This window comes from Clytia hemisphaerica, unplaced genomic scaffold (genome assembly GCF_902728285.1).
Source record: "Clytia hemisphaerica strain Z4C2 unplaced genomic scaffold, Clytia hemisphaerica genome assembly, whole genome shotgun sequence".
Taxonomy (NCBI): Eukaryota; Metazoa; Cnidaria; class Hydrozoa; order Leptothecata; family Clytiidae; genus Clytia; species Clytia hemisphaerica.
The window spans coordinates 150,428-169,671 of record NW_027103949.1 but is presented as its reverse complement, the minus strand read 5'-3'; the positions used below and the strand labels follow the sequence as shown (position 1 = coordinate 169,671).

Here is a 19,244-nt window from a genome sequence, read left to right as displayed (position 1 = left end):
GTATATTTACATTAAATTTTATAATATCTCACGATTTTAATTTTCGCTAAAAATAACCCGTTATTTCACTCATTGGGCTCTTCCAGAAAATGTCCGTACATTGGGGGTGGAGGATATATTGTCAGGGGGGTAGCGAATAATCATCAAAATTTGCCTTGTCTGGGGGATAAATTTGCTCTGTCCGGGGATAATTTGGGTTGTCCAAGGGGTCAACTGATGCTTGTCCAGGGGTAAAACTCTTTGTCCGGGGGACCAAGAGTCACTTTGTCCGGGGGTAAATCACTGAAAATTTTTATATCCTCCACCCCCCATATTCAATTTTTTTCTGGAAAAGCCCATTATGGGCTATTGGCAGAATTGACAAAATTAGAGTAGATTTTGAACTTTGTCATGATAAGTTTTGGTATTACCAACCAACACCAACCCTTCAAACCTCAATATTATATGGAAAAAGTGCAATCCATTTTCAGAAGGCTGGATCTCTACTGAAACCCTTATTTACCTAAAAGTTTACGGCACGGCAGCTAAGGGCGCGTATAGCTACTTCACCATAGTTTTTTGGGATGAGCTGGAGTTGTTATAAGATACTTCACTAATTGGTCATTTGAAGTAATAGATATGACACGTTCTTTAGAAAAAGTAATGAAATTAACCTAACGACCAACCAAATCACATAAGAGCTTGTAAAAACTCCAGCTTGTCCCAGTTTTTTTAAAGATTTTAAAGTAGTTAAAGCAGCTAGAATACGCAGCTCAAATGCACGTATGTCATCGTTCGAAAATGTCTTCTTTTTCTCTTCTTCTTTTGTAACAAATAATATCAGGGCCTTTTTTAACATCAATTTATATTTTTTCAACCTATATCCATCGATTGAATAGCGCTTCGTCGTGCAAACGTCACACGATTATTACTTCTCTCATTTGACCGAAATTCAATCCCACAATCCTTTTTTGTTTTAATTCAAAAGTCGTGAAATTTATTACTTTTTCTTTGTAATTGAGTGTAATTTGCGTGCAAGCATAATTAACGCAAAGGTTGACGGGATTGAATTTCGGTCAAACAGAAAAATCAATGTCTATTTTTAGATTCGCTACGGTATGCTATTTAAATACTCCTAGACAAACTATCCTACTTCCAGTTTCTGATCAATCAAACTTTCATTCACTATATCAAGTATTTACTATTCTGGCAAGTGAAAGCATCGAAAGAGAACGCCCGATTCAAAATCATTCCAATATCGAATCATCAATTTTGCGATTGTTCCAGGTTTCCAATCAAACCAATATTTGGTTCATCCTTTCAGAAGATCGTCACCTCTGATGAAAAATGGTTTATATTGTTTATGGGGCACCTTAGCACCAAGAGTGATTCTTCGGTAAAGATAAACTCCAAAAATTAATCCAATAACTACTGAAACAAGACTGACAACCACAATCACACCTGTACTTAAGGGTGAGTGTTTCCTCAGAGGCGTCACGCCCGGACGTTGTGTATTACGGGCGGTAGGCGATGACGTTGTTAGGCTACCATTAAAATGAGATTCACATAGTTTCCCAGTAAAATTAGCTGTACAAACACACTTGGATGTTGCAGCCGTACTTACAATACACGAAGCGTTGTTTTGACATTCAAGATTACATCGAGGCAAAGGATCACATCCGCCATCTGGTAGTTTTCCATACCTGCAAACACATTTCGGAGTCGGTTTTTTGGGGAAGACATCAGATTGCACAATGATGCATTTTTCGTGGATTTGACAATCAATGATTTGGCAAGCATCGCATTTGATCTCCAACAAAGTGTCAGTGATGTTGTTTAATTTGTTGAAAAGATTGTCGGTAGTACAGGTTCCCTCAACATACTGATTAACTGTTATGTCCAAAACTTTCCTAAGTTTGCAATCGCACTTCAAGGGATTGTGACCCAAATACAGTTTATAGATATCAGTATCCATGAAAGATTCAAGTGGGATGATATTGATTCTATTATGACTTAAATCAAGTGTTTCTATGAGGCTTTTGGAGATTGCATAATTATGTATTCTTGTGATATTGTTGTGAGATAAGGATAAATAACTCATTTGTCTGAACTCTACGAAAGTCAGGGACCACAGATCTTGGATCTGATTGTGATGAAGATACAAGAAGGAAAGCTGTTTGGAGAAAGTTAATGTTTGAGTATCGAGTCTTGCGATGTGGTTATAGGAAAGATCTAAAATAATGAGCTTGGATAATCCTTCTAGTTGCCAGGAATCTGAAAAATCGAAAAGATTATTGTTTAGGAAGAGTCGTTGGAGATTTTGGAATCCTTGGATGAAAGGTTGATCGTGGAGCGTTGAGATTCGGTTATGGTTAAGATGTAGGATCATCAGAGATGGGATACCGGTTCGAAATCCTGTGGTGTTTAAGAAATCACGACTCGATATGTTATGGAGTTTGTTGTAGCTGAGGTCGAGCTCCAAAAGTTGTGGCATCTGCTCAGTAAGCAATGATGGGGTTGTTGTAAAACTATTTTTGCTCAAGTTCAAGTATAATAGGCTTTGTAGAACCGTTCGGATTGGATTGTTATTAATGATGAATTTAGATAATCTGTTCTTGGATAGGTTTAAGTCTTCGACTTGTGAGATGTTTGAGTAGGTGGATAGGATTCGGTATAGACACGAGTCGTTTATGTTTTTGTTACTGCAGTCTACATTGACTTTGTCACCACTGCTTGTCTCGGTTATTTGGCATCTGGTCTTCATTGAACATGTAGTGTCCGCAAATATTGTCCGAAAATGACCAAGCGACAATAAGACGAGTATCTAAAGTTGAATAAATGAAATATTGATGGTGATTCAAAGGTTTTCAAGTCTATTTTTTTTTCATTTTTCATTTTTCATTTTTCATTATACGCTATCTTATTCCAAGAAACAAATTAAATGGCATTAAAAAAGATTTCTGTTACTGTAAGGGCTTTAGAAAAAAACATATGTTAAGGAGGTCGTACTTTTTGGCACATCCATTTTGGATCCAAATGAAAATAGTTTAATACCCTGGATGCTCCAGTTATTTTGAAGGGATTTTTGTACACCCCTATAGTATAGTATTACACCAAATTTCAGACCTTACCCGATTGGGAAGAAAATTGACTGGATTGAAAATTGGGGATATTTTTTTCTGGAAAGCCCAATTGATCGTTCGAGATGTACTCAGAAGTATCAAAAGTATAACTACGCAGTTCAATCAATTTAAGTAGACTAGCAGTTAACTTATCTGTCATTAATCCAAACCCTGATTTGTCATGTCAAAGAGCATGTTCAAATAGGAGTTACGAAGCGAGGAAATGTTGACGAGTGTGCTTTTTTTATCCCCTTTCCAAAAAAATCTCTGCGTATTTTGTCCCACGTGATAACGTCCCAAATTCGACTGATTGTTGCTTTAAAGGGCGGTCTCCACTTTCCCGCAAAAATGAGCAAAAACCTTTTGTTAAAGGTTTTTGCCTGTAGAAAAGGTTTCATCGTTAAAAAAGTTTCGAGCGAAAGTGGAATTGCTTTACTTTTCAAACGACCTTACAAAAACGTTAAAAAGTTTTCGCTCATTTTGCGCAAAAGTAGACCGGCCTTAATTTTCCGTGGGCTTTATCGGGTAGCTCACTTTGACATTAAGATCTAAACAAATCTTGCGAAATATTTGCATATCGATAAGAGAAGGCGACTGGGTTTGAATTACGAAGTTTGTTTTACATTAATGCCTCCCTGTCACCATAAGTCGTATTTGGATTAGATCAGGAAGATTCAGATAATTTTCATTTGGAGAATCTTGTGAGTTGAGTAAACCGAACTCAGGATTAACTGTTTTTATTGACTTTTGTTACTTTTATTTGGAAATAAGCCAGAAAGCCTTTCCGGTGAAAAGTTTCACGTTACAATGAAAAGAAAGAAAACAAAGACTCATTTCTATCATTGATACATTTTGTATCATCAAAAACTACTTTAGGCGTACAAACTTTTGCGAGTAGAAACTTTCGCGAGATCGAAAAATCGCGAAAATTAACTACAATTACTTTCGCAAATTTGAGGAAAAAATATCGCGAGGATAAACTTTTGTGAATCGTTGGATATAAATGAGAATTTTCGAATGAAAATTTCCCAAAATTTGCGAAAATTACTAAAGTTTCTGCTCGCGAAAATTTGTACGCCTAAAGTAACAGATAGGCAAAGTCAAATTTGAAAAGAAAGCAATTTTTAATGAAAATCAAAATGAAGTTTTATTTGGAGAAATAGAATAAAAAATTAGTAATTTATCAGAAAATTCATAAAAAAGACTTTCTCAAAAAACTATTGGGCAAATCCCACCACCCCTTGCCTCCCGGTAGCAACCAAGCAATGATAAGAATCATAAAGGTTAATTAATATAGATTCTGTCCGTCCACGCCAGAAAAAATTGAATCAAACTTACTGTGAACTCTTTCCAAGACAAAGTGATCATCTTCGTTTCGAGGTTATTGGACGAAAGTGTTCTAAAGTAAAAGTAAATTCAAATTGTTGCTAAAAGTTTGAAATAAGGTTTTCTATTGTGTAGGTAGAATCTTAATTTTGCTGCGAAAGATTTTTTTTCATTTTTCACTTTTACATAAATTTGCTGGAAAACGTAAATTTTGGACAAAAATTAGCTAATTGAAAAATTCTATTAAACCAATAAACAAAAGCATACTGTACCTTCTTTAACTGAAATCGTATTGGCTTTCCAAATTAATTCAACTTATAGTGATCTGGCCAAAGTGTTTTTCCCGTTTTCTGAAACATGAACTTCTAGCTGAAAAAGGAAAAATAGGGATTAACAAACTACTATGGTTCATGCTCATGGTCAAGTGATCAATGAGTCTGATATGCCTAAAATCAATCAAAATGATCCTAATGTTTACTGCGAGAGTTGAAAGATTGCCAAAAGCTGTTACCAAATGTACAACACATGCTTACTGCAACCCATTTACAAAAGTGTGTTTTCTCTAAATTCTGTAAACAAACTAAAGATGCATTTGGCGTAAAGTAAATATTACTTCAATAAACAAACAGGAATGTTTAACAACTAATACTTACTGACAGGGTATAACTTTTCGTGAGATCGTCTCATTAAAGGTTTTCCCCTTCCTGACCCTAATGGAACAGCTATTTAACTGTTTTAAATGATCCTTTGAGGGCTAAATAGTAAATGATTATTCAGTCTCGATGACTCACAAAGAGACTTTCGAAATTCTCAAGATCTCAAAATTAGATTGGACTTGGTTTCATTATTTCTCAATTTCTGGCAAAAAATTCAATGACACTTGACATATTTTTTACAAGAGACAAGAACCAAACAGGAAAAATTGTTAACAAAGTCATCTTAAGAGTTAGAAAAAATTCAAAACAAGTGCGGTAAATCAATGCCATAAGAGTGCTCGAATAGTAAAGAACGGGAGGCCATGTATCAATGTTTTAAAAGTTATCTGCCATTAAAAAAAATTCAACAAATTTTCATTTTTCACGTATAAAAAAGTACAAAATACACCATTAACCACCACACTCAACAAGAAAATCGTCATGAAAACAAATTTCCATGGAAAAGTTTTTGCTGTTTTCTGATCAGTTTCTACAAATTGTGATCCAAGAGAGTCTGTTTGCAGGTTAGATATCGTCTCTCTTTGTTGGGAAACCTGAAAAAATAATGAAATCAATTCTCAACATTCAATTCATAGAAAAGAAAGGATTTTCTCGAGTCACCAATTATCTAATTAATGATTTGCATAAAGAATTGTCTTATTTTTCATCAACTCAGACTGGTATTACTTGAGAGGATTTCCCTTAAGCTTTTCCCAAAGCCAAGTGGGCTTTTCCAGAAAAAAACCGTGCACCCCCTGTTGAGGAGGTCCAACTTTTTGTAATTCAGGCAATTTAGGATCATACCCCTCTTGAATTCCGAATTTTTGCAAATTTTCAAACCTTACCCCCTTGGAACAGAAATTGACCTCCTCAACAGGGGGTGCACGATTTTTTTTCTGGAAAAGCCCAATACTTTCTGATAAATGCTGTTGGGGTCAGCTAATGAACACAAAGAGGTCTTAAGAAACATTACTGTAACATTTTGACCTTTCCTTAGAATGTTGTGATCTTTAAAACTCACTGAAAAGCTTTTTTTCGTGATCAAAGTTCACTTTAGGCGAGGCCAATTTAACTTGTTGTTTTATGGGCCAAGCTACTCAAAAAAGAGGGTCCGTCGGTCGGTTGACCAATAAAATCTCCTAAAAAGGCAGCAAAAACTACTACTACATCTTGACAAAAATGCGAAAAAGAAAATAAAAAGACTTTGTGTATCCATCTATCTATCTATCTATCTATCGAGTTCATGGATAACATGAAAAATTGAACATGAAATTCTCAAAACCTTGGAAAAACTACAAAATTGGGAATTTGTTAAGCAATGAAAATAAAAATATACTGCCAAAATCAATTTAATTTTTATTTCGATTTTTGGAATTTTAGGGTGGGTCGGGCCCGTAAAACAACCGATCAAATTGGTGTCACCTTAAGAGATGTTTGGCCATTTCTAATAGTAAATAGCATCATCTTGTTTAGAAAGTTCTAAATGAGCCTGTGTGAATCATTTCACAGCCCTTCTTCAAGTTAAACTTACCAAGAAGTCGGGATCAGGTCGAAGGGTTTCCCTTTGCGAAACTACTTCGTTTATATTCGAATCATTTGTCACCGGTTGTTCTCGTTTGCAAACTATTTCGTTATTATTTCGTTCCATTTCCGTGGTTTCACTTCGAGATGATCCACTGTATAAAAATGTAGCCGGCCGAATCAATGGTTGTTTGGCCAAGGATGGCATACTTTCAGTACGACGTACTTTGTTGTATTTGAGGGCGGCAACGACGTGGTTGGCGGAGGCGTCTCTCGTTGAAGCTATGGCGGAGAAAACGAAAAAAAAAAACATTTCTTTGTTTTGAAGGAGAATTTGAAAATAAAGCAAAATTAAAATTGAAACCAATGAGTTTGGTAATTGAAAGACAGTCATTCCTAAAATATTGTATCTTTATTTCATCATCACCTTCTTATAGGAAATATTACTACAACAATATCGTTTCCTACCGGCCTAATAAAGGTTTGCCTATGAAGGTAATAAAAATAGATGTCAATGCCTTTTATTCTATTCTGACTTATCATCGGAAGCAAACAGCTGTTTTGCTGCTTTGGGAATAAAATGATTAATTTTGCGTGTACTAGTCGGAATATTTAAGATAATAGAATCTGAATGAAAAGGTATTTCATTTTTAACAAGTATATTGAAAGATACTAGCCTTGTCATGAAAAATCGAGAAAAACTTCATATAATAAGCACAATACCCAAAAGTTTTAGGGGTAGCTGCTCATAAATCCATCGATGGATTTAAAAAAGAATTACATGTTACACGTACGTACGATTAGTATCGTACACGATTAGGAACTTTTTGTCAGAGTATGAAAACCGCTGCCCACTTGGATGTGAAGATTTTAAGATAAGAAACCTTCAAAGAAAACGTGATGAAACTCTCAATGTTCACAAAATTTCGGCCCAAAAATGTATCCTTATGAAATTAATATATTCTATTATCCTTACATCGGTTAAAACTATTTCAAATCATATTTTAACAAGGATTTTCCGCAAAATTAAGTTTTTCAAAATCAACGGAACAGCCTCTTTCTGTTCTTATAAATTTATAAATTGATGTTTCTTGCTTCCAATGATGTGTACATCAAAGGAAATCCGCTTTGAATAGATTTATAAAATATTTGAACGACCATTTAGGTCATTACCGCGACGTTTTCTCTCCATCTACATCTATATTACCTCTAAATTGCCTTCATGGTTTGCCGAAATGAGGAATCTAACGCTCTAAATGAACAGAGAAGTTGTATGATACTTACTTTGAGTGTTATCTCGTTTTCTTCCGATAAACATATCGTTAAGATGTCCTTGTAATAAGTCAGGCGCGTCCTTTCGTTTGTCAACCTATGGCAGCAAAAACAAATTGCCAAAAATGTTAATGAAAATAACTATGATTATAACTTTAACTTTTTTTGGTGAAAACTTTTGATTATTCATTATTTTAAAGGAAACGTTTTGGGAAAAGAATTTCTAAATTAACTCATGGGAATCAATCTTATCGATGCAGATCTTGATTTGGCTGAAATTTTGAACCAATATAATTATCATTTGGAAAGAAAAAGTTCCCACAAAAATGAGCTCACATTATTCGCTTTACTCGATTCACCAACATATGTCATTGTTGGTTGATTTCGTTCGGGTGATGGATCTCTACTTCTTGTCTCGAATATATTTGTTTCCATAACAACATTCCCAACGACTCGATTGTTAGTATGTGGTGTGATAACAGCCCTGCCTCGTTCTGGTGATAAATCGACGCTTTTTGCGTCTGCTGTGTATTCGGAGCCTAAGTCTGATTCGAATGACGTAATAGTTGAATCATCTAAGAAACCACGTGATTTATTCGGTGTTAAACGGTCCAGTTTACTGAAAAGATGAGACAAGTATTTGAAATGCTTCAATAAGGAATAGAAATCCGAGAATATGCTCAATCATCGTATGATGTTATTAGTACAGTCAACTCTCTCGAACCTTTTCTATTCGAATCTTTCTAAAATTCCAACTAAAATATTAATCCTCTCTGAGCTGGGGGATGAAATAATCTCTGTTATTCGAATTTTGCTCTAATTCGAATAAAATTCTTGGCCCCCCACTAGAATATAAGAGGTTCGAATTAGACTGTAGTTCAGGAAAAAAATAACAAAAAAACAGGGCCAAGTCTGAATTTGAAAAGACCTAAGTTTATCTCAAGCAATAATTTTTTCCAAATTTTATTTAGGCGATATAGAATGTAAAAATACCTTTTTCGACCTTTGATATACTTTCTTTCTTTCCATTTTCGATAAATGTATCTGACGCATTGTAAAACAAACGATGCGAGTTCGACGCCTGTTGTCATTTTCAATGTCAATGGTGTTTTGACTGACCTAAATGGAACAGCAAACTTAATGATATTCTTTTATGATATAGAAAAGAGGTGCGCCTTTATGCTGACAAAGCAGAAAAAACAAAAGAATTTCTCGAAATTTGTGCTCGCACGGCACCGAACGGGAGGAAAATTCCGTGTAAGAAAATGGTAGGTAATACTTGAATTGATTAATCTAATAAATAGGTTTGAGTTTATCGACCCAGTGATATTCATATTGGAAGTTTATCGTGGCTTGGATCACGAAATTTACGTTTGGCTAAGTTTTGAGAGATTTTTCTCCCATCATCGGGCAATGTGGATGATGTTTTCTCCACTATTTGTACTAAGACATTCTGAATACCCATATAGATATAGTAGAGGGCATTTTGTAAAATCGCCCGATTGTTTTGGTCAAAATACATTTTAAAGCTAAGGAGAAGGGGAATCAAAATAACTTAGTTTCCAATCGTTCCAAAACGAAACGGTTCCAAAACTAGTGTGAGCGTCAAAATTCGAAGCGTCAAAAAAGAAGACGTTGCAAAGTAAAACAGATTGTCTTGCTCCGAAACGTTCCGAAACTAATATGAACACTCTCGATCCATAACAAAAACCATACCGGAACGATACGAAACCGTAACGTCTGAACATGGTCTAAATGTATGTGAAAAATTCAGTTCACTTTGTTAAAATATTGAAAAAGATACTTCCCCTGAACCATTTTTTCTTTTTTTCAATGAAAAATAATTTATCGGATATCGTTCAGAAAATTAAAGAAGGGAAAGGGTCAAATTGCATTAAAAAAATTAAAAAAAGTAAGACTTGAAAGCATACCTCTTTTTGTATGTGTTGAATAAAAGATTTGACCACAGCACAAAAGATACAGCTTGTAACCTGGACAAGAAGAGAGAATGAAGTTTAAGTTAAAAGAATAAAATTCAAATGCACTCTTTATCTTATTCCAAGGGAGACGGGAATTCTTAAAAGCAATGATTCTATATTCGATTGACAAAAAATTATTTCCCTGCATCATGCTTTACATCAGCACTTACCAGTGAAACCTTGATCGTTTCAAAAACAAAATAATATTGAAAACCAGAGCCGTGCCAGATGTCACCAATAGTAGCATTTCTATAAAAACGAAAAGTAATATTATGCCCCTAATTTTCACATTAAAAAACCCGGCGATTCATAATTACCGTTTCAATATCCAGGACCGAGGTCGTAGAAAGAATATAAGTTATGGTTTAATTTAACTATACCGTTAGGGTAGAATCGACTCCTAGCTGAATTTGACTTTTAAATAATTGACCCGGTGATTTAACAGCGCAACCCAGGCTATAATATACTCCTCGGTTGCATACCAATGTGGAAAAGAAAGTTAAAGTAAGGTTTTTACAAATTTCAAATCATACCTTTCATTTCCATTTCCAAGTTCCATTTATAGATATTCAAAGGTAGAAGTGATAGCAAGAACAAGAGCAATGGTAACAGCTTTCGGTAATTACGTATGATCGTAAATCCGTTTTTCTAAAGCGTACAAAAATAAACCTTTTTACAGAAACTGCATTATTTAGTAAAGCTCCAATAAGGGGTAGGAGTCACGGCGCAGAATAGACATTGTGACTTGACAGACGCGAGCTGCTGTATACCATGACACTTACAAACAGTTGGAGAAAGAAACACAAAATTACCACACAGAAAAATTGGAAAGTTCCACGAAAGTTGTCAGGAGAGATACCTTTCTTTTCAGCTTTCTGAGACGGCTCTTTGGTTTTTGTTTTTCGAATTCTTCGCTGTACATTTCTCTAATCTGAGTGTTCTGTTGGTTGATCTCATCCTTGAAAGACAGTCGACAAATCGCACACAAGCCATATCGTTCATTGAGGTAACCTTCATATTCCATCGCCTCCCACTCAAAAGTTCTCTGAACAGATGGAAAACAAAATTAGAGTTTTTTACTTCTTATTAAATACTAAAAACAATGATAGCTGGATTATAAATGTGATAGTCAAATGGAGGATGTGGGTATGTGTCAACCTTAAGGGCGGCTTTTTGGACCTTTTAAAGTCCATCTACGGGGCTTAAAAAATCATAAAATTTAATTTCAGCACTCTGGTTGTGACAAAAAAAACATAAAAAAAGAAAAAATTCAGATATTTGCGACCTACCTCATCAACTGGTTCAAAAGCTCGTAATTTTTCCATTTTGACTAATTGGTTTCGCTGACACTGATCACACATAATGTTTCGCTGCGTTTGTTTGTCTATAAGGGAACATTCGTATATTTTAACAAAATTATCCTTATGATAATTGCAGGAATAGAGAATAATTAGATTCTATCAAATTTATTATATAATTGAAAATTAAAGAGTAACATTTAAGAGAATAAATTTTATATTTGGCTCTGCGAATACATAGATAATTCTTGGCCATAAAGTTTATTGAATCGATTCTATGTGGACGAGTTATAAATAAAATCATTTAAAATCCCAACCAAATAGAAAGCAAGAGATTTCTCAATTTGACATTTTTCATTGCATCTCCACCGACTGGGGCTCTAAGTATAGTAGGGGCAAAATATGTATAAATTAAATTATAATTAATTAAATTAAATTATAAAATGGCCCATTCCATACCTTTACTGATTTGGCAGAATCTAGGACAGGAATTTGCGGTAGAAAACATATCAGGAATCTCTCTTTTATAATCACCATCCTGTGAAGAACAAACGAACTTTTTCAACTACTTTAAAGGAATCTAACATGATAAAATTGCTATTTTAATAAAAAGTTTAGAAGTGACAAAACTAAAATTGAAATATTTGAAATAAAAAATTCATAGAGCAGTAAAAACTATTTTAAAAAGTGTGATGTTTGGCTTTAAAGAGAAACATACCTCATCGAATCCATTGAATTGTTCACATGAAGAACAAAACCACCAGGACTGATCAGCTTTTGAGATGGAGCTTTTCATACCACAAAACCAACAGTCAACTTTCAGTTTCCTAAAAAGAAATGGCAACAGCACTATAAGTATAGACAAAAACATAAACTGGCCCAATGTAAGATAATAAGAATGTAAGATAAATGAAAAGTAATCTTCCAACGGGCAAACTTTCAAAGATGGCTGAAAATGGTGTATCTTATATAATTTGAATCTGGGCAGGCTTCTAGGGTAATTTTTTACAGAAAAGCAAGAAGTTCTTCCTGGTAAACACAAGAGATTTAAAAAGTTTAAATGTGGCAGAGAGTTCGCTTGAAAGTGAAAAAGATCATCTCACCTTCTCCTCAGGTAAATTAGTATCATTAAAACAAAATATGCTAAAGCCAGACAGTTCCAAAACATTTGCTTTTCAAATAAATCGTTTGTAAACATATCAAGTGGTAACACTCTCTGGATAAGCCCAGTAATCTTTGGAGATAAAGTTTCGATATTCATTTTTGTTGCAAAATCAGGCTAAATAAGAAATTCAAATAATATAGAATAATAGTTGAGCAGTATGATATTTTGCAAAATTTAGACCTAAAGAACGTATGGAAAGTCTTGTGTTTACTTACATTAACTGAAAGGCTAACTTTCCAAAAACTCCTTTTTCAATCAACTGAAGTTCAGTCTAATTTTGCTAGAAAAATAGTCCAGGCAATATGGGGCATGTACCCCCACCTTGGTGGTGAAAAAGGTTTGACACTATTTTTGAGTTCCAACATACCTATATTTTGAGATTCAGGATGGTTTCTGGGCTAACTAGGTGGCAATCTTGCAGGGTAAGGGGTAGAAGGGGGGTAGGTAGAAGAAATTTCGATCAAACCTGACTCCTGGGGTAGGTCACTAATTTGGTTAATTTCTTCAAAACTACTAACGATATTGTAATGAAATTTTATACATAGGTAGCAATGATATCAAATATTATTCCTGAAAATTTTCAGGTCATTTCCATAAAAAATGTGTATTTTACAGACCAGAATGTGAAATTTTCTTCCAAAAATCACCTTTTTTGTCCAAAATGGAGCAAAAAAGTTTTTTTTCAGAATTTTTTCTCTTCGTAAACCGTACCAAAAGTGCTTTTTAATCAAATATAGTGCTCCAGGAGCGATTTGGGAAAGTTTCTTGCATTAGGGAAAATTAGTTGATATTTTACAGACCATTCAATTTCACTGTCATTTTATTATATTTTCAAAAATAATTATACATCTCCTCAGGGCCCTCAGCTAGATGGCTTGCATTTGTCATTAGCCTTCAGAAACCTTCAGATATTTCATATGATGTTGTAAAATATAACTGAAAGCACCTCTACAAGCTTTCAGAATGTCTCAACAACTACTGTCTATTTTACAGACCAGAATGTGCAAAAAGTCCTCCAAATTAGATGTTTTCGTTTTATAAAATAGCCATCTGATAAAATTTATAGTGAATAACATCAAAATGAAAATTTACGTATGCTCTGCAATATAAAAATTAAGGGATGTTTGAGTTTATTGTCCATTTCATTCAAAAATTTCATCGTCCGTGTCACTTTTTACATCACAATCGTCGTCTTCGTCACTTTCGTCGTCATCCGATTCTTCAATATCGCTTTCTTCTTCTCCATACTCCTCTTGTTCTTCACTTTCGCTGTCGCTCTCTCCGTCACTATCATGCTCTGTAGAAATTAGTAAAGTCCTAATGTCATCAGGAAACATCTCTCTAATCCATTCCATGTCCCCATCGATGTCCCAATCACGCCCTCCATTATAGATGTACCGGAAAGCTTCCATATTCTTGCAACATGGTTGGCTCTTTCGAACTGTAGATATAGAGCTGACCTGCAAGGCGGTATCAACGACAAGTCAACAATTACTCCTTTCTTCTGTTTTCTTTCAAATAATTGAAAGCGAGCCTCGTTTACGGTTTTCTTGGTAGATCCATATATCTTGCATATGTAGTTTTCCAACACATCCATGGTTTCGTCAGCTAGGTCCCATCCTTCTCCAAGCTTGGTAAGGGCCTCAATAGCAAGGTTATCGTTTTTTAGGACTTCCCAACAACGTACTTTACTTTTTCTGAAGAAAGATGAGACGTAGTCATTCCCTGTTAACGCATGAAACCCAATTAATGCCTGACGCAGATCTGTTGGCATTCTTATTGAATCAAGCCAAGTCTTTTGACGAGACGGTCCACAGTCAAAGAGGACTCTAGATCTTTCGGCTATTGTACCTAAAGCAATCACAATGATGTCAGTGTCGCCTGACGGGGATCGAATACAAACGCATTCTTTTTTGTCATGGCTGTTGGACAATACACTCAGGGCATGCAGAATGACTTTAGTGTCAGCCTCTTCCTGGTCACTAGCAAGCTCATCAAGAGATATATATTCTGTTTTGGTTAGAACATTGCAGTAACCATCTCCAGACATGACAACTTTATCACACTTTAGGAGTTTCAAACACTCTTCAGCATTGTCTCTGATGTAATCAAATGTCATATCGATTAGTCGTATCTTATTTTCATCATTTTTAAAAAAGTTGTCAATGTCTCTCGGGACTTTTCCTTTTACTGACTTCATCAAAATTCTGTCTGACGACCCTCTCTTTGCGCGTTCCCCAGATTTGATGCTGAAAGATCTGTACGTGTCGGCTACAATATCAATGCGCTCGTACCTCTCGTCGTTGTGGATTGTACTCAGAATTTTTTTGATCCATTCTTCGAACGTCTCTGGGAGGTTTTGCGAGATCACTCGATAGTGGGCAATCATATCGACAATGAGAGTGGTAATCTTTCTTTCTGACAGCGTTTTGTCCTTCGCTTTCAGTTTGTCTTTAGTTTCCATTGTTGCCTTAATGATATCGAGCAAGAGACTTTTCTGGTTTGACCTCTTTGTACCATCGGGAAAAGCTAAACTGAGTGGTACATCATAAAGTGGGTATGATAACGCCTTTTCAAAATCGATTGGTTGCTTCATAATTGATGATAGTGTTAGAAGTTTCCCTAAGATGTTTTGGTTTGCCTTTATGACTTCAGATGAATTGCTTTTCTTTGTCTTTGTTTTTTTTAGCGTTTGGCTAAACAATGTTGGTTTTTGTTTCGGTAGCCTGACATGGATCGATTTTTCATTAGAGTGTAAGCGTTGAGTTTTGAAATCTTTATACAGCTCCTCGCCATTTTTTCTAATATTTAGTAGATCATCTGCATCTCCTTTGAACGGCAAACCAGAACTCAGGTTGTAAACACATTCTTCTTTGTCGGTATCAGCACCAAAAGGATTCAGGAACCTTTCATCCAAAACCCCGGTCACGGCCTGAACGTACTTTTCTGACTTGGCAACTTGAGACTTTCGAAGTGGTTTGTATTGTGTATCTTTTCCATCCAGCCCGCATAGATCTTTAAGTCTTCGCATGACGTCCGCTTGCTTAAGGCGATTAAGGCACCATTTTCGTACGTTCATCTGATCGGACGCAAATCCTTTGACTCCACCTATAATTTTGAACAGGTTTATTTAGTATAAAGCAAAAAAGGTCCCATGTCCTTCAGTATTGCCAACGCAAAAGGTATATTTCGATACTTTTCTAGAATGTTACATTTACAGTTCAAATTCATTTCTATATTCACCTGTAGTTTTGGCATCTCTATTAATTGTCTGCTCCCCTCTCTGATCTGCGGCAGTCATTATGGGGTAGTTACTTTGCGCTTGAACCGATATGCCGTTTATTGATAAATCGTTCTCTGCACCAGGATAGTTTGATTTGAGATTCGTCATATTTTCGTAGTAATAAGCCCCGTACCTGTTGTGTATCAAAGATAAATACAAAAATACAAAATCAGTATAGTATATCATGATGGTAACCTAAACCTTCCTTTTCATAAAAAGAATTGAGCCTATTAGTCATCAATTTGTTGTTAGGCTGATTGTTCATGATACATTTAATGCAAATTTATTGATTATCATACCTTGCGTAGTTCCGTTTGTTTAGAATAAAGTACATCGGCAGGAATTCCTTCCAACAGTGCATGAAAGACTTCCAGTCGTTCTCCTGGATGGCAGTATGGGCCATCGTTTGCGCTCTAATGAGATCGAGGTAGATCATCCAGAATCTTGCTGTGTTTCCGATCGTTCCTGTTGAAACTTCTTTACGATAGGATATATACTTCTTGAAAAAGGTATCTAAGCCTTCGGAAGATTTGTCATCTAGCTTTGACATTTCAAAGTTAACTGCTCTCAAGGCGTGAGGAATGTGAGGACTTTTGTCAAATAGAAAACGTCTGAGCAGTAATCTCTCAAGTGCCTCTGAGAATGCATCGTGAATGACCCATGCACGATTGTAGTGGGATCCTGCCAAAACGCCCTCAAGACTTCCCATACGACAGAGGTCTGATTCAAAAATGACGTCTTTGAAGCCAGTGCCTCTCACGAAGTCACCAAGTATCTTAAAGTGAAATGAAATTCGAAGTGAAACAAGGATAGAAATGTGCGAATGCTCAAAACCTTTAAAATGTTATGACAATACAAGAAAGTTTAATAAATTGAAAATTCATGAATCAAATAATCATACCTGAAAATTTTCTTTCAAGAAGTGGAAACCACCAAGATGAACTAGAATATTTTTGAATAAATCTGGATAAACATTAGATAGCAGTTGATGGCAGCTCCGACATCCATCGTAACATGAACGTATTCATATTCATTGTTGTGCTTAGATTTTGAAGATACTGAAGATATTGTAAGATTGTTCTAAACTCGGTCACTTTGGAATTGATAGGCGGGAGGTATGTCTCAGTGGTCTTGATAGGTTTTTCTTTTGAATTTTACATGTTCTGCTTGAGATTCCAGCCCTTGAATACTGCTATCTGCTGATTAGTGTTACACTGATATCGCAATACGAGCCAAAGGAGGTACTTTTGGTCGAAAGATGAGCTGTCACATAAGTCAGGTTGCTGTTGAAAATTGATCAATGGATATTTTTTCCTTTCGATAGTGATGTTTCCAACATTTAAATCATCAACGAATATCTTACGACTCTTGGGCTTTGGAACAGATAAGGCTGGTGTTTTTCTGACATTGTCTGATGGTTTGATGTTTTGAAAAGCCATCATATGGGTCGTGTGTATGGAACGTTCTCCTATTTCTTTGTCCGTTTTTATATCGAAATTGTCAATCCAATAATGGGCAAACAAAGCTGTGATGGAGCTTGGTTGGTATGGCAACACAGAGGTTGATTTTGCTGCCTCTTGAGCCGCTTCAGCTTGTGCAGTTTCTATGTCGCAAACACTATTGTAGCTTATGGAATGCCCAAGTCGATTAAGAAGATCAATCACCATACGCGATCCGGTTAAATTGTGCAGGCCGAGCCCAAGAAGCAAGTGTTTAGTTTGGAACACTTTCCCTTTCATGCAACAAAATACAATATCCTCTGCAATGGAATGAGTCAGCCGATCGATTGACATTGATCTTGAAGCTCTATTTTTGGACGTAGTCAATATAGTTTTGATGAGTTTTAATAGAATATTCGGTGGTTTGAATGTCTGGCTATTGATAACGTCAGGATCAGGGGGCCATGTAAGCTCTGGTGTATCTTTAAATTTTTGTTGAATAGCTTCTTGGATTATCTCTCCTGCTTTCGAAACGATTCGCTCAGGGTCGTGGTAAAGGCGACTTGTCGACGTCAGCGATTCTGTAGCGACCACTATTTCAGGCTTATTATCTTCAGATGATAGGAAGCATATTTTATCGGAAAATTCTGCTTTAAGACGTTGCTTCAACTTGCTTCGATAGCGGGAGTCACCTTAAAAAAAAAGACAATTGACAATGTCGATCGAACTTTACACAAGGAGTTCTGAGTATTGAAAATATTCTTAAAGGTGTGAGAAATAAATAGAGTCAAAGATACCAGAAAATCTCGTGAAATTTGAAAATAAAGATTCGATTTCAAAATTTTAATATCTTTTCTAGAACTTTCTAGAAAAGTACGCAAATATTTACCTATCCCTAATCCATAAATTTCGTGTAAGGAAGCAATTGATACAGCACGTTGATCACCCAAGATTACATCGGAAACGAACTCCTTTACTTCAGCGAAGTTGGAAGTTTCATATGAGGGACATCCTATTTTTTCCTCGTTGCCATTTGATGTTGAACTGGCTGATGAAGTCGACGATTTGTTTGATTTTGTCGCAACGGTTGTGGGTTTAATATATCTTTTATAACACGAGTTGTGCACTTTGTAGTCCTTGGTAACAAGGTCAACATTTACAATGTCGAAATAGTGCACAGGATCTTTCGACTTTGCTGCGTTCTTGATGGCTGCCTCTGCGACTCTTGTTAGAATTTTGTGTGGTTTAATTCTACTTCCTTTTACTTGAACCCGTTCTTTACCGCATAATTGGCATTCCTTTCCAAAAAGATCAGCAGGTGACACCGATGTATCAGGGCTAGACAATCGACGTCTTTTTCTTTCCACTGGCTCAGCTACATTATCAGTTGTTTCGGAGAATCTTCGGTCACCAAGGACAACGGTAAATCTAACGATAAAAAATGATAGTGAATTCAATTCAATATCGAATTGTACGTTTTAAATTATTATACATATACAAAGGTAAGGACTATTAAATAAAGATCTGAACGAAGGATTTACCTTTTATAGCAAGGGTTAAGATGGATTCCATGTAAATTTTCATCAATCTCGTCTGGAATTTGTCTAATTTGATCTTTATGCTCAAAATCACCTCCAAGCTTCGTTCTTTTCTCCTTTGCCTCCAATATTCTTTCAATGTTCCTCTGCGAGAGTTTCTTAATTGTTGAGTAATTATTTCGGTTTTCATAGTGTATTATGCAGTTCATTATTTATAATTCTAAAAATATAAACAGATCGGAATTCGTAAAGGACAAATCTAATTATCATATAAAGGTTTGTAAACGTTCTGGTCTGTAAATTACACATTAAGTTGGGCCCTTCAAAGCAAACTCAGTAGTTCCCTCATTAGAGTGGCTATTATTTGAGTAATTCTACCAACTTTTATCAGATGGCTATTTTATAAAACGAAAACATCTAATTTGGAGGATTTTTTCCACATTCTGGTCTGTAAAATAGACAATAGTTGTTGAGACATCCTGAAAGCTTGTAGAGATGCTTTCAGTTATATTTTACACTATCAAATGAAATACCTGAAGGCTAAAAATGACAAATGCAAGCCATCTAGCTGAGGGCCCTGAGGAGATGTATAATTATTTTTGAAAATATAATAAAATGACAGTGAAA

The 19,244-nt window shown here is 35.5% G+C and overlaps 4 protein-coding genes across 4 annotated transcripts; all 4 read right to left on the bottom strand.

The window, feature by feature from the left end:
* Positions 1 to 1,291: 1,291 nt before the first annotated feature.
* LOC136810072 (toll-like receptor Tollo) lies at positions 1,292 to 4,784 on the bottom strand. The gene is made up of 3 exons (XM_067066640.1): positions 4,700 to 4,784; positions 4,440 to 4,500; positions 1,292 to 2,803 (listed from the first exon to the last, which is right to left on the bottom strand). Exons 2-3 carry the CDS (start codon positions 4,467 to 4,469, stop codon positions 1,292 to 1,294), a joined length of 1,542 nt encoding a protein of 513 aa, XP_066922741.1. The 5' UTR covers positions 4,470 to 4,500; positions 4,700 to 4,784.
* A 665-nt stretch (positions 4,785 to 5,449) lies between these two features.
* Positions 5,450 to 12,503, bottom strand: LOC136810035 (uncharacterized). Its single transcript, XM_067066603.1, has 13 exons — positions 12,296 to 12,503; positions 11,911 to 12,019; positions 11,652 to 11,730; positions 11,184 to 11,278; positions 10,754 to 10,939; positions 10,428 to 10,542; positions 10,065 to 10,143; positions 9,847 to 9,906; positions 8,909 to 9,034; positions 8,252 to 8,534; positions 7,928 to 8,012; positions 6,654 to 6,925; positions 5,450 to 5,676 (listed from the first exon to the last, which is right to left on the bottom strand). The coding sequence occupies exons 1-13, from the start codon at positions 12,451 to 12,453 to the stop codon at positions 5,476 to 5,478; spliced, it is 1,848 nt and encodes a 615-aa protein (XP_066922704.1). The 5' UTR covers positions 12,454 to 12,503; the 3' UTR covers positions 5,450 to 5,475.
* A 662-nt stretch (positions 12,504 to 13,165) lies between these two features.
* Positions 13,166 to 16,607, bottom strand: LOC136810032 (uncharacterized). The gene is made up of 4 exons (XM_067066601.1): positions 16,542 to 16,607; positions 15,940 to 16,415; positions 15,601 to 15,773; positions 13,166 to 15,465 (listed from the first exon to the last, which is right to left on the bottom strand). Exons 2-4 carry the CDS (start codon positions 16,347 to 16,349, stop codon positions 13,664 to 13,666), a joined length of 2,385 nt encoding a protein of 794 aa, XP_066922702.1. The 5' UTR covers positions 16,350 to 16,415; positions 16,542 to 16,607; the 3' UTR covers positions 13,166 to 13,663.
* Positions 16,608 to 16,791: 184 nt separating this feature from the next.
* On the bottom strand, positions 16,792 to 18,832 carry LOC136810033 (uncharacterized). Its single transcript, XM_067066602.1, has 3 exons — positions 18,621 to 18,832; positions 17,969 to 18,507; positions 16,792 to 17,771 (listed from the first exon to the last, which is right to left on the bottom strand). Exons 1-3 carry the CDS (start codon positions 18,824 to 18,826, stop codon positions 16,795 to 16,797), a joined length of 1,722 nt encoding a protein of 573 aa, XP_066922703.1. The 5' UTR covers positions 18,827 to 18,832; the 3' UTR covers positions 16,792 to 16,794.
* Between the last annotated feature and the right edge of the window lie 412 nt (positions 18,833 to 19,244).